This window comes from Gastrolobium bilobum, unplaced genomic scaffold, assembly GCF_033153095.1.
Source record: "Gastrolobium bilobum isolate Gb01-03AN ecotype WA unplaced genomic scaffold, APGP_CSIRO_Gbil_v1 utg19502, whole genome shotgun sequence".
NCBI lineage: Eukaryota > Viridiplantae > Streptophyta > Magnoliopsida > Fabales > Fabaceae > Gastrolobium > Gastrolobium bilobum.
Window position 1 is genome coordinate 74555 of NW_026896796.1, and position 18989 is coordinate 93543.

Genomic DNA, 18989 nt, shown 5'->3' on the forward strand with positions numbered 1-18989 from the left:
TACCCTAAGGGTTTGTTTGGAACAGCTGATAAAGAAGATAGGATATGATAACTTATCATATCCTACTTTTATCTCTTGTTTGGTGGGTCATTAGGATATGATTAGTTTATCCTATTGTCTCATTTTATCCTATCCAATACATGATTTCTTATTCTATGGGGGGAGCTGGATTAAGATTCAACATGATAGGATACAAATATTAGATACCCAATATATTCACACGCTACCCAATATATTTGTATTTATTGCATTATATTTTATTTTTTCTTTTTCTTTTCTCTTTCTACATAATCTTATCAGATTTCTAATAAGGTGCTCGTCAAACACAAGACATGATATATACTTATCAGCCCCATATCATATCTTACCATTATCAGCCTCATATCATATTCTACTCTTATCCTATCCTATCTACCAAACGAGCCCTAATAATTTTAGTATTTTTTTAATTTTAAACAAAGTGGGAATAATGAATTTTTGTACAGACACCACAGTATAATAATACTCTCATTGATTAATTTGTCATTTTCTATTAAAAATAGACAATTGTCTTTCTCACAGCCATTTGAGAGAATTTACAAATAATAGAACCTTTAACGTAAAAACCCATTTCATTTGCTGTATAATTCTATATATTTTTGTATTATTTTTAAAGCCTGTTTGAATGGGGTATTTACAAAGCGTATTTTGAGCTACAATTTTTTTTTCCGATAAGACGGTGGCACTGAGATTTTAACCTATAAATTATCTAAATCTCTCACCATTAAATTAATCATAATGACTTTTTAAGCTACTGATTTAATTTAGTTTGATATGGAACGATTCTATTAGCAATTATAACCAGAAGTTAGACTCAAATTTAATGGAAAGAATAATGAAAATTCAAGATGTATAATTTGGAAGAAATTAGTGGATCCCTGTGAATCTAGTTATTTAACAGGTGAATGGTTAACTAATTACGTGACTTGATAAAAACTTTACTAATCTTTTTTTGCTTGATTTAACGTATTAACTTAGTTTGAATTTTCAACAATTTCTTTTAATTTAAGTTTTTCTCTCTCTAAAGTTTTGGAATTTAAATCTTGAACTTGTAGAAAAACACTTATAAAGAAGGTTAACTTCAGTATCTAAATAATGATTAGTTTCTTACAAAAAAAGTTGTGAAGAAAGAATCTCACAAGATTTAAAGAGATAAGGAGAAAATTTCATTTTTTTATTATTTTTTTATAAAGTTGAAGCAAAATTTAAAGAGATAAGGAGATGGTGTAAATATGACTGAGTAAGTTCATAATCCGGAGTAAATATTCAGTATTATATATATTGGGATAAGCTAGCATCATGTAATAGGTAAAAAACAAATTTTTTCGGTTGACACAAAACAATTACGGGACCCACAATTTGTAAAAAAAAAAAAAAACCAGAAAGCTTGGAAATCGATCTATCAGCAAGATAACTTTTTGCTTTCATGTAACGTTATATTCATTTAACCCATATATATTATATACAAAAATTAATTAAAAGTAAAAAAAGAAGAGAGTTATGTGACATTAACTATAAAGGAATAATTACAATAATATGATTAGGTGACTCAATTTTTTCTATCTTTAGTATGGGAAAGGTTATACTTACTATCTTTTTTTCTTACTACTTCTTACTACCAAATCTTAACCGTTGATTTCCTTCAATCTAACGGTTATAATTTATTGGATTACATTTATTAATTAATTATTAATTTTCAATAAATTATAACCGTTAGATCAACGGAAATCAACGGTTAGGATTTGGTAGTAAGAAGTAGTAAAAAAAAAGGTAGTAAGTATAACATTTCCCCTTTAGTATATTGTGTTTAGTACATATTGAAAGTTTACAAACTCTTACGAATTATATTATAGGGAAAAATTATAGTTACTACCTCTTTTTCTTACTACTTGTTACTACTAAATCGTAACCGTTGATTTCCGTCAATCTAACGGTTATAATTTATTGGATATTAATAATTAATTAATAAGTATGATCCCATAAATTATAACCGTTAGATTGATGGAAATCAACGGTTACGATTTAGTAGTAACAAGTAGTAAGAAAAAGATGTAGTAACTATAACCTTCTCCTATATTATATACTATGAATAGTATATATTATTATAGGATTTTATTAATCTAATGTTAAAGGAGATAAATTATCTCATGTCATAGAGATAAAACTTGTGGGCTCCACCACCTAAAAATAAAAAGAAAAGAAAAAGGTGACACAATTATCGAAAGATGTGTAGGAGAGAAATTTATCACATGTAGCATAAGAATAGCTTTCCCCATTATTATATGCTGAAGTAATATATGTTATTTATAATACATAGTGTAAGAATTTATAAAATTTGAGTTTGTAAATATAACAATTCTCCTGTAAGAATACTAAAGAGATTTTACATAATCAGCAGGATGTGCCCCGGCCCGGCTAAACTTTAACATATTATACTTATTATATATAATTATCTAATTAATTATAATCTGGCCCAAGCTAAAATTATATTTGCCTCGGATTACAATTTGTAGTTTGATCCTATCTAAAACTTAAAATATTTTTAGAGAAGGATTTGGAGAAGTTGTATTAGGGTATATGTTCAATTTCACTTGTATGAAAAAAAAATATTTTTGGTAAAATTAAAAAATATTTAATAAAATTATAACTCTTCTTGTTGCTGTCTGATCAGGTACTGTGTATTTAATATAATTTAAATATATTATGATATGAACTAATTAAAATTAAGAAAAATAAATATATATATATATAATTTGTTAGTCTAGACTCAAATTAAAGTCCGATACCGCCACCGATAATCCGCTGTGTAACTTTTTTGTATACATAATTAAAAGAATTTATTATGAAAAATTATTTAAAAAAATCAAATTATTTAATGATTTAGCAATATGCTGTTAAAATATATTAAAATTAAACTGTAATATATAACCATCTAAAGAAAAATATTTGGTTAGATGCCTATCATCTGAACCGCCCCTCAGATAGTAGCCTTACGATTAAACTCAAATATAAGGATGGCTAAAATTTATGTGGCGGTGCCGAGAAATTCTGTCCTCATTTCCTTCCTTTTGTCTTCAAAGACCAAAACATTGCAATTTGCACGTCTAATTGGGAACTCCAGGTGCCACGAAATGAAGACATGAGTTTGTCAAATTCATGACGCGTTTTTCATACACAATTTGTACACTTTTACCACTGACTTTGACCTTAGCCAAGTGCCAGTGCCACCTTGGCACTGTCCATTCCCTCTAACTGCTTAACTACTAAACCCCTTCTCGTCACCTATTTCATTATCTAAGTGCCAAGTTTAATTTATTTTCCCCCTTCTTCTTTTGTTCTTTTTAATAATTTTAAGAAAAAAATTTATTTTTACCCACTGTGATTTTATGATTTATCATTTAAACTCCTTTGATTTCATTCATTGCGATTACAAAAATATCTCACTTAGATCCCTTGTATCTTATAGATATAAAAATATTTACTTTTTCAAAATTTTATTTTACATAATATGATATTATCAAATAAAATTATTAATTAAATATTAAATTAAAAAATACTTCAAGTTATTTATTTTGAAATTAATTCATAAATTATCTTAATGTTTTTCTTTATTAAAAAAATATTTTAAGATTAATTAAATATGTATTATCAAAATAAGATATTTACTTTCTTTAGACGATTTTATAACGATATTAGGTAAAAAATAGATAAAATAAAATAATATTTGATTTCAATTTATTTTCATGACAAAAATATACTTATTTTTTTAAATTTTTTTATTTGCCTTAAATGCATTAGATGGGGATATAAAATAAAAAAAGGAAAAATAAAATTTTATTGTATGTATAAAATTATAAGGATATTATTATTAATTAATATTAATTAATATTAATATTAATTTAAATAAATAATTTTGCAGAACATAATTTTAATTTATAATATGATAATAATATAAGATAAAAGTTGAGAAAAAAAAATGTATATATAAGACTACAAGAGATTTAAATGATATATTTTTGTAATTATAATAATTGTAAGAGAAAATTTGAAATCACATAGCGTTAAATAATAAATTATTTAAGTACAATAAGCTTAAATAACAAGTTTAAAATTACATGGATCAAATGATAAATCATAAAATAACAATAGGTGAAAATGACCTTTTCCCTAATTTTAAAATCCAAAATTTCGTTTGTATTCACTTCCAATCACCACTTTGCTGTAATCTTCATCACCAAGTCCCAATCTTCTTGTGAGCGTGAGCAAAGGAATAAAGTTCTAAGTTGCAATATTAAACTGTAAATTTGAATAGTCAATTCCTGTCTTTTGTGCTAATGTGCTGTTTCGTCAATGTGCTTGTCCTTTTCTTTCGTACTTGGGATTTTGTATCACTCCAACTTGGGATAATTAAGAGGAACCGTGGCCAATAACGTGTTTGTATCATTGTATGACATGGTTAATCTTTATCTACTTCTCTTTGTCATCAAGTCTTGCATGCTCATTTTCCAAGTCAACTGGCGTATCAAAGAAGTTCTTTAATTAATTGAGTTGATACATGACATGTACATGTATATATTGCGGAGACAGTGTAAGAAAACACTTAGCACAACTTCATCAGGTTGTCGTTGAGAGTCCATTACTTCTTTCTCATAAATTTGGGGAATTTGGGATGGCTCAAGTTGATATGTTGTGCTTCGTGTTATTAACTAACCTTGTTGTGATTTTGTCCGGTGGGTACCAACAAAACTGTCCACGCTCCTTTAATTGTGGGAACATTGGGCCTTTCCATTACCCTTTCACCAAAGCAGAACAACCACTCTGTGGCTTGCTACCAATACATAACTGTGATGGTGATTATTATTCACCCAGAAATATCCAACTGGAGATGAATGGAAAAAGCAAAGTGCTTAATGTTACGGGCATCGTTCTGCCAAATAAGATTACCCTTTTAGATGAAGATCTTCACCAGCGGTTGAAAGACCAAACTTGTGAAACATTGAACAATAATTATACTCTTTCATCCCCTTCTCCTTTGTTTTCTGTTTATATCAAATGGAACGTGACACTCTTCCGATGCAAACACGACCTCAATATCAAGCCCCCTGTAAGTTATCTTCAACACAAATGCGATGATCTCGATTTCGATATCTATTATGATGGCAGTCTCTCTCCTAATTATACTAATGAGGAGGAGGTCCATAGATTTTTCTCATCATGTTCAGCTCTTCAGTTTCCAAGTAAAGACCTCTCTGACACCAAAGACATTCAATCGTTTGTATCTAGCCAGATGGTTGTTGAAATAGTATTATCTCATGATTGTGATGAGTGCTGCCATCACAATCGAGGCCAATGTCGCCTTGACACCAATAAAAGTTTCTACTGTGACCAAGGTACATTTCAGATCATTTTATCATATATTCCACATGAATGGTTACTGGCATCATGGGTTTTAGATCATATTTTGACTAATTTGACCCTAATCCTTTATTGCTTTATTGTTTACTTAAAAAATTTCTTCAATTAACTTCTGCTGCAGAACCAGATAGTACAAATTTAAAGCTGCTACTCGGACTTGGGATAGGTACTGTACTTTAAATTTTTAATAGATATTCAGGGTGAGGGATCATATTGATGATCAGAATATCATATCTTATAAAGTTATGTCATATTAAAAGTTTGAATTTCCCTAACTACAGGTTTAAGTTTTACACTGCTATGCATTCTGATAATTGGATACTTCTTGAAACGAAAACATGCTACTTCAGACCCCCAACACCACCAATCAAGAAGCACACATACTGATGTAATTGATCCCCACTCAAATCCAGACCCAGAAGATGGCAGAGTTTACTTTGGAATCCCTCTCTTCTCTTACAAGGAGCTAGAAGAAGCTACAAATAATTTCCACCCGGCCAGACAAATTGGAAGTGGAGGCTTTGGAACAGTTTACTATGGTAAACCATTCCCACACATTATTCTCTCTATTGGAACATACATTGGTTGTGCTTCTACTTCCATCATGTTGAATAACTAGTTATCTGATCTTTAACAACCAGGAAAACTGCGAGATGGACGGGAAGTTGCTGTCAAGCGCTTATATGAGCACAACTACAGGAGAGTAGAACAGTTCATAAATGAAGTTGAGATCCTCACACGTTTGCGTCACATAAATCTTGTGTCCCTCTATGGCTGCACTTCACATCACAGTCAAGAACTACTGCTTGTGTATGAATATGTTCCAAATGGAACTGTTGCTTGTCATCTTCATGGGGATTTAGCAAGGTCTGGCACACTGCCTTGGCATGCAAGAATGAAAATTGCCATAGAGACAGCAAGCTCATTGGCTTATCTACATGCTTCTGACATCATACACCGTGATGTGAAAACTAAAAACCTTCTCCTTACCCACAGTTTCAGTGTTAAAGTTGCAGACTTTGGCCTTTCAAAGTTACTTCCCAGCGATGTCACCCATGCCTCCACAGCACCACAAGGGACCCCGGGTTACGTTGACCCGGAATATCACCAATGCTACCAGCTTAGTAGCAAGAGTGATGTATATAGTTTTGGAGTTGTGCTCATTGAACTAATATCATCTAAGCCTGCTGTTGACATGAGTAGGCATAGGGATGAGATTAACTTGTCAAACCTGGCCATAAAGAAGATTCAAAAAAGTGCTTTCAGTGAGCTGGTAGATCCTTCTCTTGGTTTTGATTCAGACAAAGAGGTTAAGAGGATGATAGTTTCGGTGGCAGAATTGGCTTTTCAATGTTTGCAAATGGACAAGGAATGGAGACCTTCCATGAATGAGGTTTTGAAGGTGCTGATGAGAATTGGAAGTGGGAAGGATAAACCTGAGCATCTAGAGGAAGTAGATTTACGTCCACCATCTCCACCTTCACCAGATTGTGATGAGATTGGATTATTGAAAAAAATTATGCTCACGCCTTCACCAAAAGCCGTGACTGATAGATGGGATAGTGAATCTACTACACCAAATGTCAGTGGTTCATAGCATAGCCTTGCACTGAGAATCATTTAATTACCGTTGTTACATCTTTTACATTTTTTGTTTGTTAGTATTCTGTTGTAACCACCTAGACTATATATATATATTGGAAAACTTTTTCTCAACTCTTCATCAGTGATCTTTCGATTTGCGTGCAAAGCTTTTCTTTTCTTTTTCTTTTTTTAATAAATATGGGACCCACCACTAGTTGAGTCACAACATGAGAATTGAATTCCCATTCAACATGAGAAAATTAAATCCCTATATATATATATATATTGTTATGTCTGAAAAATAGAGATGTCCAACCGGTGACTGATATATTTTATGTAGGATCTAGGTGCCCTCTCTCAAGTATCTATGAATGAGATACCCTTGAGGGTAGGCCGATCACTGTGCACAATAATAATCGACATAGTCAAGGCGTGGTGTGTGTGCCCAGTGACAAGCTAAAAGAGAGGGTTTTGAGAGTGTGTGTCCCTTATTGGTTTAACCCCGTATTTATAGATGGGTTACCTGAAGGAGTGTACTTCTGGGCCTCTTAGGAATATTGGGGGCCCAAGTCCAACTGCTTAGCTGTCTAGATAGGATTATCATCAATAGGAGATTCCCTTCCTTTTGTGTTGTCCTTTATTGGTCCTTCTAGAATACGGGCCTTTGTCAGGTCCATAATATATATATATATATATATATATATATATATATATATATATATATATATATATATATAGGGGAGAGATCTTTTGACTCTAGAGTAAGACTTACAACTCTTACTCCTCATCTCATCCGTTAATTTACGTCTATCTAACGGTTATCTATAACAATTAATTATTTATTTATTTCAAATAAATAATAACAGTTAGATGGACAAAAATCAACGGTTGAGATGGAGAGTAAGAGTTGTAAGTCTTACTCTAGAGTCAAAAGATTCCTCTCTATATATATATATATATATATATATATATATATATTTATGAGTTCGCTTTTTCTACGGTCAATGTAGATAACTTATCTACATTGAACCCAAAATGACGTCGTTTTGAGACGGAAATCAAGGTACTTTTGTAATTATAATTTATTTCAAGGTTATAATAGTCTTTTTTATTATAATTTTTAAATTTTTCAACTAAAAACGACTTCGTTTTGAAAGCGAATGTAGATAACTTATCTACATTCACTATAGAAATATTAAAGCATATATATATATATATATATATATATATATATATATATATATGATATAGAACCACTTATACTAAGTAAGGTGTGGTGGAAAAAGGATATCGATAAGGAAATTACTCTAATCTCTCTCTCTTATCTTTACTCTCTTCTCTCTTAGCATGTAACCTCTTCTCTTCCCTCTTCCTCTAAATTTCTTTTCCCTATTCCCTCTTTTCTTCATAGAACTCTTAAAATATCTGCTACAACACTGCTTAGAGTTTAACTGCACTTATCATTTTAACTAAATGAGTTCAAATATCATATATCTTTCTTCTTGGAAGACCCTGTTCTAGAACCGATTTGTTAACATTATATATGGCATTAAGCGCAGTTACAATCGCTGCAATTGAATTATAATACGGATAAACTTTTCCCTTTTTAATTAATAAGCGTTTTTGTTTAGAAATCAATTCCGTAATTAGAACAATTCCAAAAACTGTAATCATAACTTAAACTACGAGTGGAACACTTAATGTGATTTTATTTAAACCATACATTGCTACCATAGTGTGCCAAGTAGTCCCCTTAGACCAACAAGGCTTAAGAACTCATTTTTATTGTTATTCAACACTAAACGCCTCAACTTTTTAGTTACTTAAGAAATTTTATACTACTTATCTGGTCCTCATCTCCTAATATGTTATAGATCTCTCCGTTAGCTACACGTGGATTCAAATCACGCTCAATTCGGAGCACCGTAGCCCAAGTTATGAATTTTTGAAATAAAGGATGCTAAACCCACTAGGCCCGACACGAATTGCGCCACGAAATAGCGAATTTCCAGATTTTCGGCGCGAATAGCGCCAAGAATACATTTTTCAATTGTATGTTGGCGCGATTAGCGCCGCAGTTCTGGAGATTGACCCCAAAATAGGGTAATTCAATCTACTTTAGTATTTTACCCCTAAGTTGAGTTATACTAATTCGATTGACGCAATTTTGGTCTCGTTGTTAAGCTAAGAAAAAGATATATAACTTCCATTAAGACACAATGGTCCAAATCTATCATATAAGATATGCAAAATGGAAAAAAAGACATAACATCCTTATTTTTCTATTGATTCTCAACCCCAAGGTTTTCTTTCACCTAATACACATTATACAACCACTTCAATACATGATTCTTAGCTATTTCAAGACACATTTATCAAATAGGTATCCATTCCCTTCCATCATATATACAATAAGTACAATGTTACACAATATCCAAGTGTCTTTAATACATAACCATGGGACTTAGCTACAAAACATTATGATCAAACCCTTGGCTCTCATCAACAACAAGAGACACAAAATGAGGTGATCATAAACTAAGTCCACTAAATAAAGCATGATGTACATATATCAAATAGTTTTCAAATATAAATCCTATACATAGGAACTACTAAATGACATACATAACAAAAATAATGCAATATCCTCATGCATCAATCTAATCCAAGTAAGACCACTTGCCACCAGAGGCTTCTGCAGCATCTGTACCTGAAAGGGGGTCCCCACAACACGAGATGAGATATACAAATACATCTCAGTAAACCAGGGGTCCTTGAAGCATCTCTCCACCCCATAGTTCACTCATAGTATAATAGCAATAACCAGTAAATAATGCAGTAAATACATATTCATGGAGTGTGTAAAAACATCTCCAGGAGACATCCCTCGAGCTCTCATACTGTCCTAAAGATACTCAGATGCAAATAGTCCTACTGGCCAGCTAAACTACCAAGTATGAATTACGCATCGTCATGCAACATACAAAAATAGGGAAACATCATCCTATGACACACCCAGTGCATGTGTATAACAAAGCATTAAACTACTTTATTACATTTACATACATTATCAACAACCAGCTTGGTGGAACAATAAAGAGATCAATTCCCAAGGTTCGAAGGTTTACCTCAATTGCTTCCAATCTCAACCTTTGTTCACCACCAATGAGCAATCAAGCTTTAGGATCAATACCTACATCAAGGTACTAGACAATCTATCAAAGCAATCCAATGAATACCAATATATTCATCAACCAAACAAACATATTCACACCACAATAGGCATGAACTTACCAATTCAAGTGAGCTAATCAAGCTCCATTGCTTCCTCCAATGGTTGGTCACTCAAGGATGGTCCAATTGTCTCAATCTTAGCCATCACATGGACACAATCAATATCCAACCAAACAATTGCTTGCAAATGCAAGAAAATCCACAAACCAAGCATAGATTCTTGCAATTTTCATAGTATAATCAAATGACTATCTAACTTCACTTCTACCGTTTATTTATCATTCCTAACAACTTTTACAAAGGAATTTAACTTCAATCACACTCTAACATACCCCATTATTTATACATTTTCTTAAAACAAAACCCTAACATACACATTCCCACAAAACTTAATGAAAGTGAGATTTCTTACCATGGGTAGTCTTATAATCAACTAGGGAGTGGATTCGAAGTCTTGAATCAACCAATGAACCACTCCAAGCTTCCTTCTCCATGTTAGGGCACCACTTTTCTCTCACTTTTTTTCACTACACACTTGATTTCAAGAGAATCTAATCTATGAATTGTGTTTGGCTTGAGATTCTATTCAATTTTGATCCAAGAACCAAGTAATTTGGTCAAGGAATGGAGAAGTTGCAAGATGAGCTCTTCAACAATGGTTGTCTCTCTTTCTCTCCATTTCCATCGAAGAAGAAGGAGAAAAATGGGGTAGGGGTCTTGTGTTTCACAACTTAACATAGTTAAGTTATTTTCACCGGGTCATTCACCTCCATTCACCACCAAACTTAACCAAAGGGTCTAAAATATTTTCTTAGTAATATTTTTAACTTTCTTTTTATATTTTGGGTACTTTTGCCTACACATATTTTTAACCCATATTTTTCACTGACTGTACATTTTACCTCAAAAGTAACTCCAATTTATTTAATTAGATATTTTACCTAATTTAACCCACTAATATAAAATTAATTGCTTAATTACATACAATTAATTAAATCTCATGGTAAGGGGTATTATACTTCTCATCCAGCACAAGAATATATCATATATTATGCTATGCGACACACCATAGTCCTTTTAGGGATTGACCGAAGTAAATAGGTTTTAGTTTTAAATTAAAGCAAAAACTATCGCAATCCCAACTGCACAAATTTTTAAAAATCTGAAGCAAAAATTTAATCTGTTGCAGAAAAATTGTGATATCCAAAACAACATCAACTTAAAAGTCGTTGCAAATCAAAAAGGCATTTTCTTATTGTAATGTTCTAGTGGAAACAAATGTAAGCAAAACTGACTGTGCTATTCATCAACTATCAATTATGGTCTTATTGCAACTTTCTTATTACCAAACCTGTATTTATAATGGCTAGCTTAATGTTCACCTCGAAATAGCTTGACACTTCTCAATATGGTCTTTTGTTTAAGGCTGAAAATTGGTTTTAAATCATTGTGAAAGTAGAATGAAAATTGAAAGTAACTTGTACTTTTCCTGAAATTCACTCATTTTGTTCCACCCCAATAGCAATGAAATCGTTAGAGGGGTGAGGGAGGAGATGTTTCCCTTAGAGGGAGGAGATGAGCCATTAGTGTGAAACATAAATCAAGGATGATCATTGTTGAAGTCTCACACAAGACGAGGATTAAGGGGAGGTGATTGGGCTCAGTTATGGCAGGTGAGATGTGATTCTAGAGGAGTTTTAGCAAAGAAAGTAATGGTGGAGAAGATTACATAACTATTTTCTAGCCTTAACCATTGTTGAAGTCTCACGCATATAACTGTTTTTTAGCCCTACGGGATACCTATGAAGTGTGAGACTGCGTGACACTCAGGATGTTTGGCAGAGGAGAATAATTTTTTTAATGTAGAAATATAATCATACAATTATTAGGAATATAGTAGGAAAATGAGTTTGTTAGGAAAATTAAAAAAAAGTTATTTGGTAGACCAAAATATTACCGAAAAAATTGGATTAAATTTTCTGAGTCTATGTTTGGTTGAAGGTAAAATATTGATGAGAAAATAAGATGAAATTATCAAATTAATCCTTGACTAAATATAAAGAAGACTCACTTTCTTTTGGCACGTTTATTGAAAAGGAATATTTGTGTCAATTGCTTTTTTTTTTCTTTTTAATTTGTTGGTAATGAGAATACCACGCTTTCGCTGGTATTCTGAAATAGCAAATTTTTTTAATTTTACACAAATTGAAATTGTTATGCAAATTTGAATGATGAACAAAATATTTAAAACCTCTTACCAAACACGATCAACTGAGAAATCTATTTCAACTTTTTAGGGGCATCCAAAAAAATCTCTCCTACCAAACATCCCGAGGTATAGTGGTCAAGCGCGTGTGTGTGTGAAGGAGGGAATTAAAATGAATAATTTATCTTAAGGTGAGTTAGTGGATTGATCCTGCCCGGCGGCCCATCCGGTCAGTCTCTAGTTTTTTTATATATCTTGCATTTATGAAGATAGAATTTATTTGTGCAAAAAATTTATTTTCTTTTATCTTCTGTGCTTTATTTTCGTCCTCCTCTTTAATCCTCCAATAAACTTAAAAAACTCAGCATTGTGGATCTTTCAGCTGTGAAAATATCATAATCACCAGTCTAGTTCGTTGCAATCTTCATTTCTTTCCACACAAGTTTTTTTATTAGTCTCTCTCTTTGCCGTCGTGTACAAGTTTAACAAGTGTCAAAAGAATAATCCAAACCTTCAAATCAACGGTAGCTTTGAAAACGTAAGAGTAAAGGAATCAAGATTTTCCTAGTCAATTGGAATGGAAAATTCTTTTTATTTTTAATAGCATTACTTCAGAATTGAGTTGAAATGAAATTGGTAAAAGAGTACAAAAAACAGGGGGACAAAACCCAAAACAACACACAAGGAGTATGTCGCATCACGAGTCAACAAAAAGGTTGATACCACCCGCTCAAAATCCTGAATTGGTCGTCTCACTTCTTCGTTGGATTGATAAAGTGGAATTCTTTGGCGCAGGACTTAGATTTCTGACACGACAACCCGTTCACTAACGTTTACTAACTTAGTTTACTCGTCTTTTATAGTCATTTTCCAAGTCAACTTGCGTAACAAGCAGTTCAGAATGATTATATATTTTGTAAGTTAAAAAACAGGGTACAACACGCTTTCATTAGAGAATCATGTTCTTTAATACTTAGAATTAGTTACCATCTATACTCATTTCTTTTCTTAGGTGCATAGCATGCTTTCCATTAATGTCATTGTTTCCCACTCGGGCTTAATTATCCTCTCCTGACAAATCTCAACATTCGTAATGGCCTTCCTTTTATTGTTCAAATCATTAATTTTGTCCCAGCTTCTTCTTCTTCTTCTTGTTTCTGCTCACGATGGAAAGTGTCCACCCTCTTTTGAATGTGGATATCTTGGGCAGATCAGTTTCCCTTTCACAATCACTCAACGCCAAGATTGTGGCGTATTGGCTATACATGGCTGTGATCTTAAGGATCCCACGGCTCCCAAAACCATCCAACTGAGCAATACAACAACAACAACAACAACACGGTTTCCTATTGTTACAAGCGTGGATTCTAAAACCATAACGATCGCAGATGATGTTCTACGGAAGAATTTGCACTCCAAAAGTTGCAAAACCTTCAACAATTATAGTCTTCCTCCCACCTCTCCTTTGGGTTCTTTCTACATCAAATATAATATAACTATGTTCAGATGCAATCACTCTCTCACTGTCACCATTCCCAAATTTTATAACTACTCAAACTGCTCCGATTACAATATCTACTACTATATCCCTCTAAATACTGCAAAAGCTCCTGGTTTCAAGTTGCCAAGCTCTTTAGCACCGTGTTCAACGATTCAGCTTCCAGTGAGAGACCAGTCTACTAGCGACCCCTTTGATTTTCTATCTCCACAGGTCTTAATTCAAGTAGAATTATCTGATGATTGCCAAAAATGTCATCGCCATCAAAGAGGCCAATGCCAACTTAACAACGAAGGAAAATTCTATTGCTTGAAAGGTATGCACAGATACGCAAATGATTCAGCTTACAACAAATGAGTAATGACCTTTAATAAAGGATACCAGCTAAATTCCAACTCCGACTTTTTAGTTTGAAGCATACTAACTCTATTCTTTGCTCTAAAATTAATTGGTTTCATTAGTTTCTGCTGCAGATGATAAAAGTTTGGCGTTGAAGTTAGGACTTGGTAATGTTCCTTTTACATAGTATTTTATTGAATTTTGGCCTGTGACTTCGAATTTAATGATCTTGAGCATCATACATTGCAAGTCTCTTTATACCCTGATTTTTTTTTTTTTGCTCCCTTTATAACGCCTTATGACGAATTCTTACTATTTGCCTCATTTCAACCTTCCATGATGATGCTAGCTGACACAGTCATGCAATTGCAATTAGTCGAAATGATTCAAATTTCCCTTTTGCATGTTCTTCAACATAATCCTCAATTAATAGGATTTCTTCCCCTTTATTGGTTTCTAGGTATTGGACTATCTGGCATTATTATAATTGGTTTGCTGATTATATGGTACTACAAACCAAGATGTGTTCCTGGTTTCTACTCAAATCCATACCCTGAGACGGGCAGTGTTTACTTTGGGGTCCCTATCTTCTCTTATAGGGATCTTGAAGTAGCAACCAAAAAATTTGACCCTTCAAGAGAACTCGGAGAAGGAGGATTTGGAACTGTTTACTATGGTACGTGTCACGTAAACTCCCCCTTCTATAAACATTAGGTTCGAAATTTATCTTCCATGTAGTTAAATATAACTCTTGCTATCATCTCTAACAACTAGGAAAACTCCAAGATGGACGTGAAGTTGCCGTGAAGCGCCTATATGAGAACAACTATAGGCGAGTAGAGCAGTTCATGAATGAAATCAAGATCCTCACTCGCTTGCGCCACAGAAATCTAGTGTCCCTCTATGGCTGCACTTCACGTCACTGCCGTGAACTATTGCTTGTATATGAATACATCTCAAATGGGACTGTGGCCAGTCACCTCCATCAAGAATCAACACACCCAGGTTTTTTACCATGGCCTATCAGAATGAAAGTTGCCTTAGAGACTGCTACTGCATTGGCTTATCTCCACGCTTCTGAAATCATTCACCGTGATGTGAAAACAAACAACATTCTCCTCGACAACACATTCTGTGTTAAAGTTGCAGATTTTGGATTGTCAAGACTCTTCCCCAATGATGTCACCCATGTCTCAACAGCTCCACAAGGAACCCCAGGTTATGTGGATCCGGAATATCACCAATGCTACCAGCTTACAAGTAAGAGTGATGTGTATAGCTTTGGAGTTGTGCTTATTGAGCTAATATCATCTATGCCAGCTGTTGATATGACCAGGCATAAGGATGAGATAAACTTGGCAAATCTAGCTATAAACAAGATTCAAAAGAATGCAATTGGTGAGCTGGTAGATACTTCCCTTGGTTTTGAGTCAGATAGCGATGTTAAAAGCAAAATAGTTTCGGTGGCAGAATTGGCTTTTCAGTGTTTGCAACGGGACAAGGAACTGAGACCCTCCATGGATGAGGTTTTGGAGGTGCTGAGGAGAATTGAAAGTGGGAAGGATGAGACAGGGCATCTAGTTCATGGTGCTGCAGCGATATCACCACCTTCACCAGATCATGATGAGGTGAAATTGTTGAGGGATATGAAGTTAACACCTTCGCCCAAGGCAGTGACAGATAAATGGGATAGCGAATCCACTACTCCTAATGTCAGTGGTCAATAGTCAATATTGAATTAATGCAATATGTAATCTAGTTTATAATCATATAATTGTTCCAATTGAATATCCATACAGATGCAAGAGACAACCATATTTGTGTATCTACAAAAAAAACTTTTCTTTTCTATTCTTGCTTTCTTGCTCTTTTTCTTTTTCTCTTGATCTACATTTCATACAAACTATCAAAGGCTATTTATAAGCTATAAAACTGACAAACATAACTCCACACATAACACCCTCATTACTTTATAACTGACATAACTGACTCATTAATATTCTAACTGGCATAACTTCAAACTCATTAATGCCCACTAACACAAACCCTAAGGACATGACTCTTCACCGGAAAACTCCACATTTCCATTTTCTATTTTCTATTTTTATCTCGTTAAAATTTAACCCAACAATAATTGTCCCTCATACAAAAATAAAAAATAAAGTTAACTTCTTTTTTTTCCACGTATAATGTTGAATTCAATCTCTGCAAAACCATTTGCATTCCTAAGTATTGAGATTCCCATTCAAGTCCAACCATAAGATGAGCGTTTACAATGTTTTCATGATAGAGGCCAACGTCGACTCGACAGCAAATGAAAATTTTAATGCGCCGAAAGGTATATATAATCAAACCTTGGAGAAACAGTTCATAGGCACTTATGGTCAACACATGAATGCATGGGTGTCACTAGAAAATTATGTACATTTGCTAATATTCATTTTAGTTTATTTATTTTTTATAAAAAGAAAAGGAAAGACAAGAAGAGACATGGGAAAATGGTCCAGTGGCACTCGTAATTCCATGGTGATCAGTCATAATCTTTGAAATGTCAAAGAGAGATATTAAAAGAAAGTAAAGGGAAGGTAATGAATGTGTTTGGAAGAAAAAGATACAACCATTCCCAAAACAGATCCCACGCTTGTTAGAAGCAATCAACCACCTTTGTCCCCTCACAATTAACATTCAAATTCAAACTCACTAACTCATCACAATACACTTCCTTTTATTATTAGAGTTGAGACAGACAGAGAGAGTTGTCTGTCTAGCAGAAACAACAACTCAGCTAGAGAGAGTCTTGAGAATCGACATGGCCACGCTCCAGAAATTCAAGCTCTTGGCGATGCAGTGCGGCGTGGCTCAGAGCCCGACCCAAAGCCCAAGGACAAGCCCGCTGGTTCAGCTCCGGCAGCCCAAAACCACTCTGCGAACTCTTCTTTGCCTGAGCCCATCACCTCGCCGGCAAGAACACGTGTTGGAGAAGAAAGAGAAGGATCCTATGCGGAGACACTCACTCAAGGACCTCTTTGTGTCTTCCCCGCCTAGACAGGAGGAGCAGCTGCATGCTTCTACTCCAATGTTGGGCTCTCTTGCCGTTGGGAACACGGCCCTTGTCGGGTCGGATATTTGGAGGTACCGACCCGGTTCAACCAACCCGGTTTCGACTGGTTTCCGTTGCAGGTCGTTACTGAAAAGGAAAGCTTGGCGCCCTCTGCTCCTAGCTATTCCCGAATAATCTATTCAGCCCGAGTCAAGTCAGTGCAATTTCAACCTGATATCACCTTGATATTTTGTTCCGAAATTTCGTCCATTTAATATATGATAAAGTTTGGTTCTCCATTTATGTACTTTTAATATATAAAATTATAATCGCATTTGAGTTTTGATGAGGGTTCCTCAATGTGTATTATTTTGGTTATGGTAGTTTGTGATATTAGAAATCAATCAGATTGTCAGTTTACATATATCAAACTCTTCAGGTGGATTAAGATTAATATTAATAAATTTGAATTATTTGTCCGAATTTAATTTATTCAAAATCCTATTGTGCTGTGGAAAAGGTGTGCTATTCTATGTTGTTTCTTTGTTCTTCTTTTTAGGAAGAAATTGGATTGAAAGGTTAAATTGGAATTGGGTAAAGAGAGGCGTGTGATGTGATACGTTATGAGTTGGGAGAGATGAATACTTTCTTAAAGCATCCACAAGCAATGGCTTTGGTCTTGTTTAGCATTTAAAGAACTTTTACTACTGTTTTAGTTTGAACCGAATAAATCTGTTCTTTAGAATTTGAGGCGGGAATTAGAACATAGTTCTTGACAAGCTATAGACTCATTTGATAAGATTTTCATTTACACTACCTCATTGCAATTAAATTTCTCTCTAAATTTTTAATGGTTCAACATCAAAATGTGTATGCACAAACACAAATACAAAGAAGATCGTGGTTTTGTACCCACAAATACAAAAAACACATGCTTTTCGAAGATCTCATTTCTCTTTCGTGATTCCCCTTCAAACATAAATATCTAAAGATACGAAGCTGTTACATATTGATATAAAATAACGGTGTTCCAAAGTCCCAAACACGCACCGGCAAGGATGGTTTCTATCGAAGTTCATGTTGACAAAAGCTAATTGATCCAAATTGTTATCCTGTCATAATTTCCATGTAACCCCCAACCATGGGACAGGAAACGAGTTAATGATAATCAATTAATCAAATTATATATTTATTTATTTATGGAAAAAGTTCATCCTATGTAATTTACTCCAGAATCATCTATGATCCTGTGATTTTTTTTATCACATATACCCTCGTGGTTTGCAAAAATGTATATTTTTTATCATATTCTGTGATTTTTTACTTTTTACAAATTACAGGGACATATGTGACAAAACAAAAAACCACTGAGACATGAGTGATTCTGAAGCAAACCACAAAGACACTGGTGAACTTTTTTCTTTATTTATTTAACCTTGCCCATCCTTCTGGGCCCGACATCTTGTCAGTCGTGAAGGCTTGGCGATTTAATAATTGCCCTCGTTTGGTAACGGTATTTTTCAAGATTTTCAGAAAATTGAATTTTTTAAAATTTTTAATTTTCTGAGATTATCGTAAATTGAATATTTTCACCATATTTTTAAAAATTGAGATTTTCGGATAAAACAAAATTT

General features: G+C 33.7%; 3 protein-coding genes across 4 annotated transcripts; all 3 read left to right on the forward strand.

The window, feature by feature from the left end:
* The first annotated feature begins 4649 nt into the window (after nt 1-4649).
* On the forward strand, nt 4650-7154 carry LOC133302039 (LEAF RUST 10 DISEASE-RESISTANCE LOCUS RECEPTOR-LIKE PROTEIN KINASE-like 1.1). Its single transcript, XM_061501759.1, has 4 exons — nt 4650-5429; nt 5576-5620; nt 5736-5993; nt 6096-7154. Exons 1-4 carry the CDS (start codon nt 4709-4711, stop codon nt 7049-7051), a joined length of 1980 nt encoding a protein of 659 aa, XP_061357743.1. The 5' UTR covers nt 4650-4708; the 3' UTR covers nt 7052-7154.
* A 6284-nt stretch (nt 7155-13438) lies between these two features.
* LOC133302041 (LEAF RUST 10 DISEASE-RESISTANCE LOCUS RECEPTOR-LIKE PROTEIN KINASE-like 1.1) lies at nt 13439-16139 on the forward strand. Of its 2 annotated transcripts, XM_061501761.1 has the most exons (4): nt 13439-14292; nt 14450-14482; nt 14776-14991; nt 15090-16139. In XM_061501761.1, exons 1-4 carry the CDS (start codon nt 13572-13574, stop codon nt 16040-16042), a joined length of 1923 nt encoding a protein of 640 aa, XP_061357745.1. In that variant the 5' UTR covers nt 13439-13571; the 3' UTR covers nt 16043-16139. The 2 variants fall into 2 exon arrangements, with proteins under 2 accessions (XP_061357745.1, XP_061357746.1); XM_061501762.1 differs by lacking the exon at nt 14450-14482.
* A 769-nt stretch (nt 16140-16908) lies between these two features.
* Nucleotides 16909-17791, forward strand: LOC133302046 (uncharacterized). The gene has a single exon (XM_061501769.1). It carries the CDS (start codon nt 17125-17127, stop codon nt 17548-17550), a length of 426 nt encoding a protein of 141 aa, XP_061357753.1. The 5' UTR covers nt 16909-17124; the 3' UTR covers nt 17551-17791.
* Nucleotides 17792-18989: the final 1198 nt, after the last annotated feature.

Bases quoted from the DNA above. Each gene is read 5' to 3' on its own strand.
- LOC133302041 (XM_061501761.1), top strand. From the start codon at position 13,572: ATGGCCTTCCTTTTATTGTTCAAATCATTAATTTTGTCCCAGCTTCTT. The intron at 14,293-14,449 runs GTATGCACAGAT...TTTCTGCTGCAG, and splicing joins AAAATTCTATTGCTTGAAAG to ATGATAAAAGTTTGGCGTTG. The intron at 14,483-14,775 runs GTAATGTTCCTT...ATTGGTTTCTAG, and splicing joins GGCGTTGAAGTTAGGACTTG to GTATTGGACTATCTGGCATT.
- LOC133302046 (XM_061501769.1), top strand. From the start codon at position 17,125: ATGGCCACGCTCCAGAAATTCAAGCTCTTGGCGATGCAGTGCGGCGTG.
- LOC133302039 (XM_061501759.1), top strand. From the start codon at position 4,709: ATGGCTCAAGTTGATATGTTGTGCTTCGTGTTATTAACTAACCTTGTT. The intron at 5,621-5,735 runs GTACTGTACTTT...CCCTAACTACAG, and splicing joins GCTACTCGGACTTGGGATAG to GTTTAAGTTTTACACTGCTA. The intron at 5,994-6,095 runs GTAAACCATTCC...TTTAACAACCAG, and splicing joins CTTTGGAACAGTTTACTATG to GAAAACTGCGAGATGGACGG.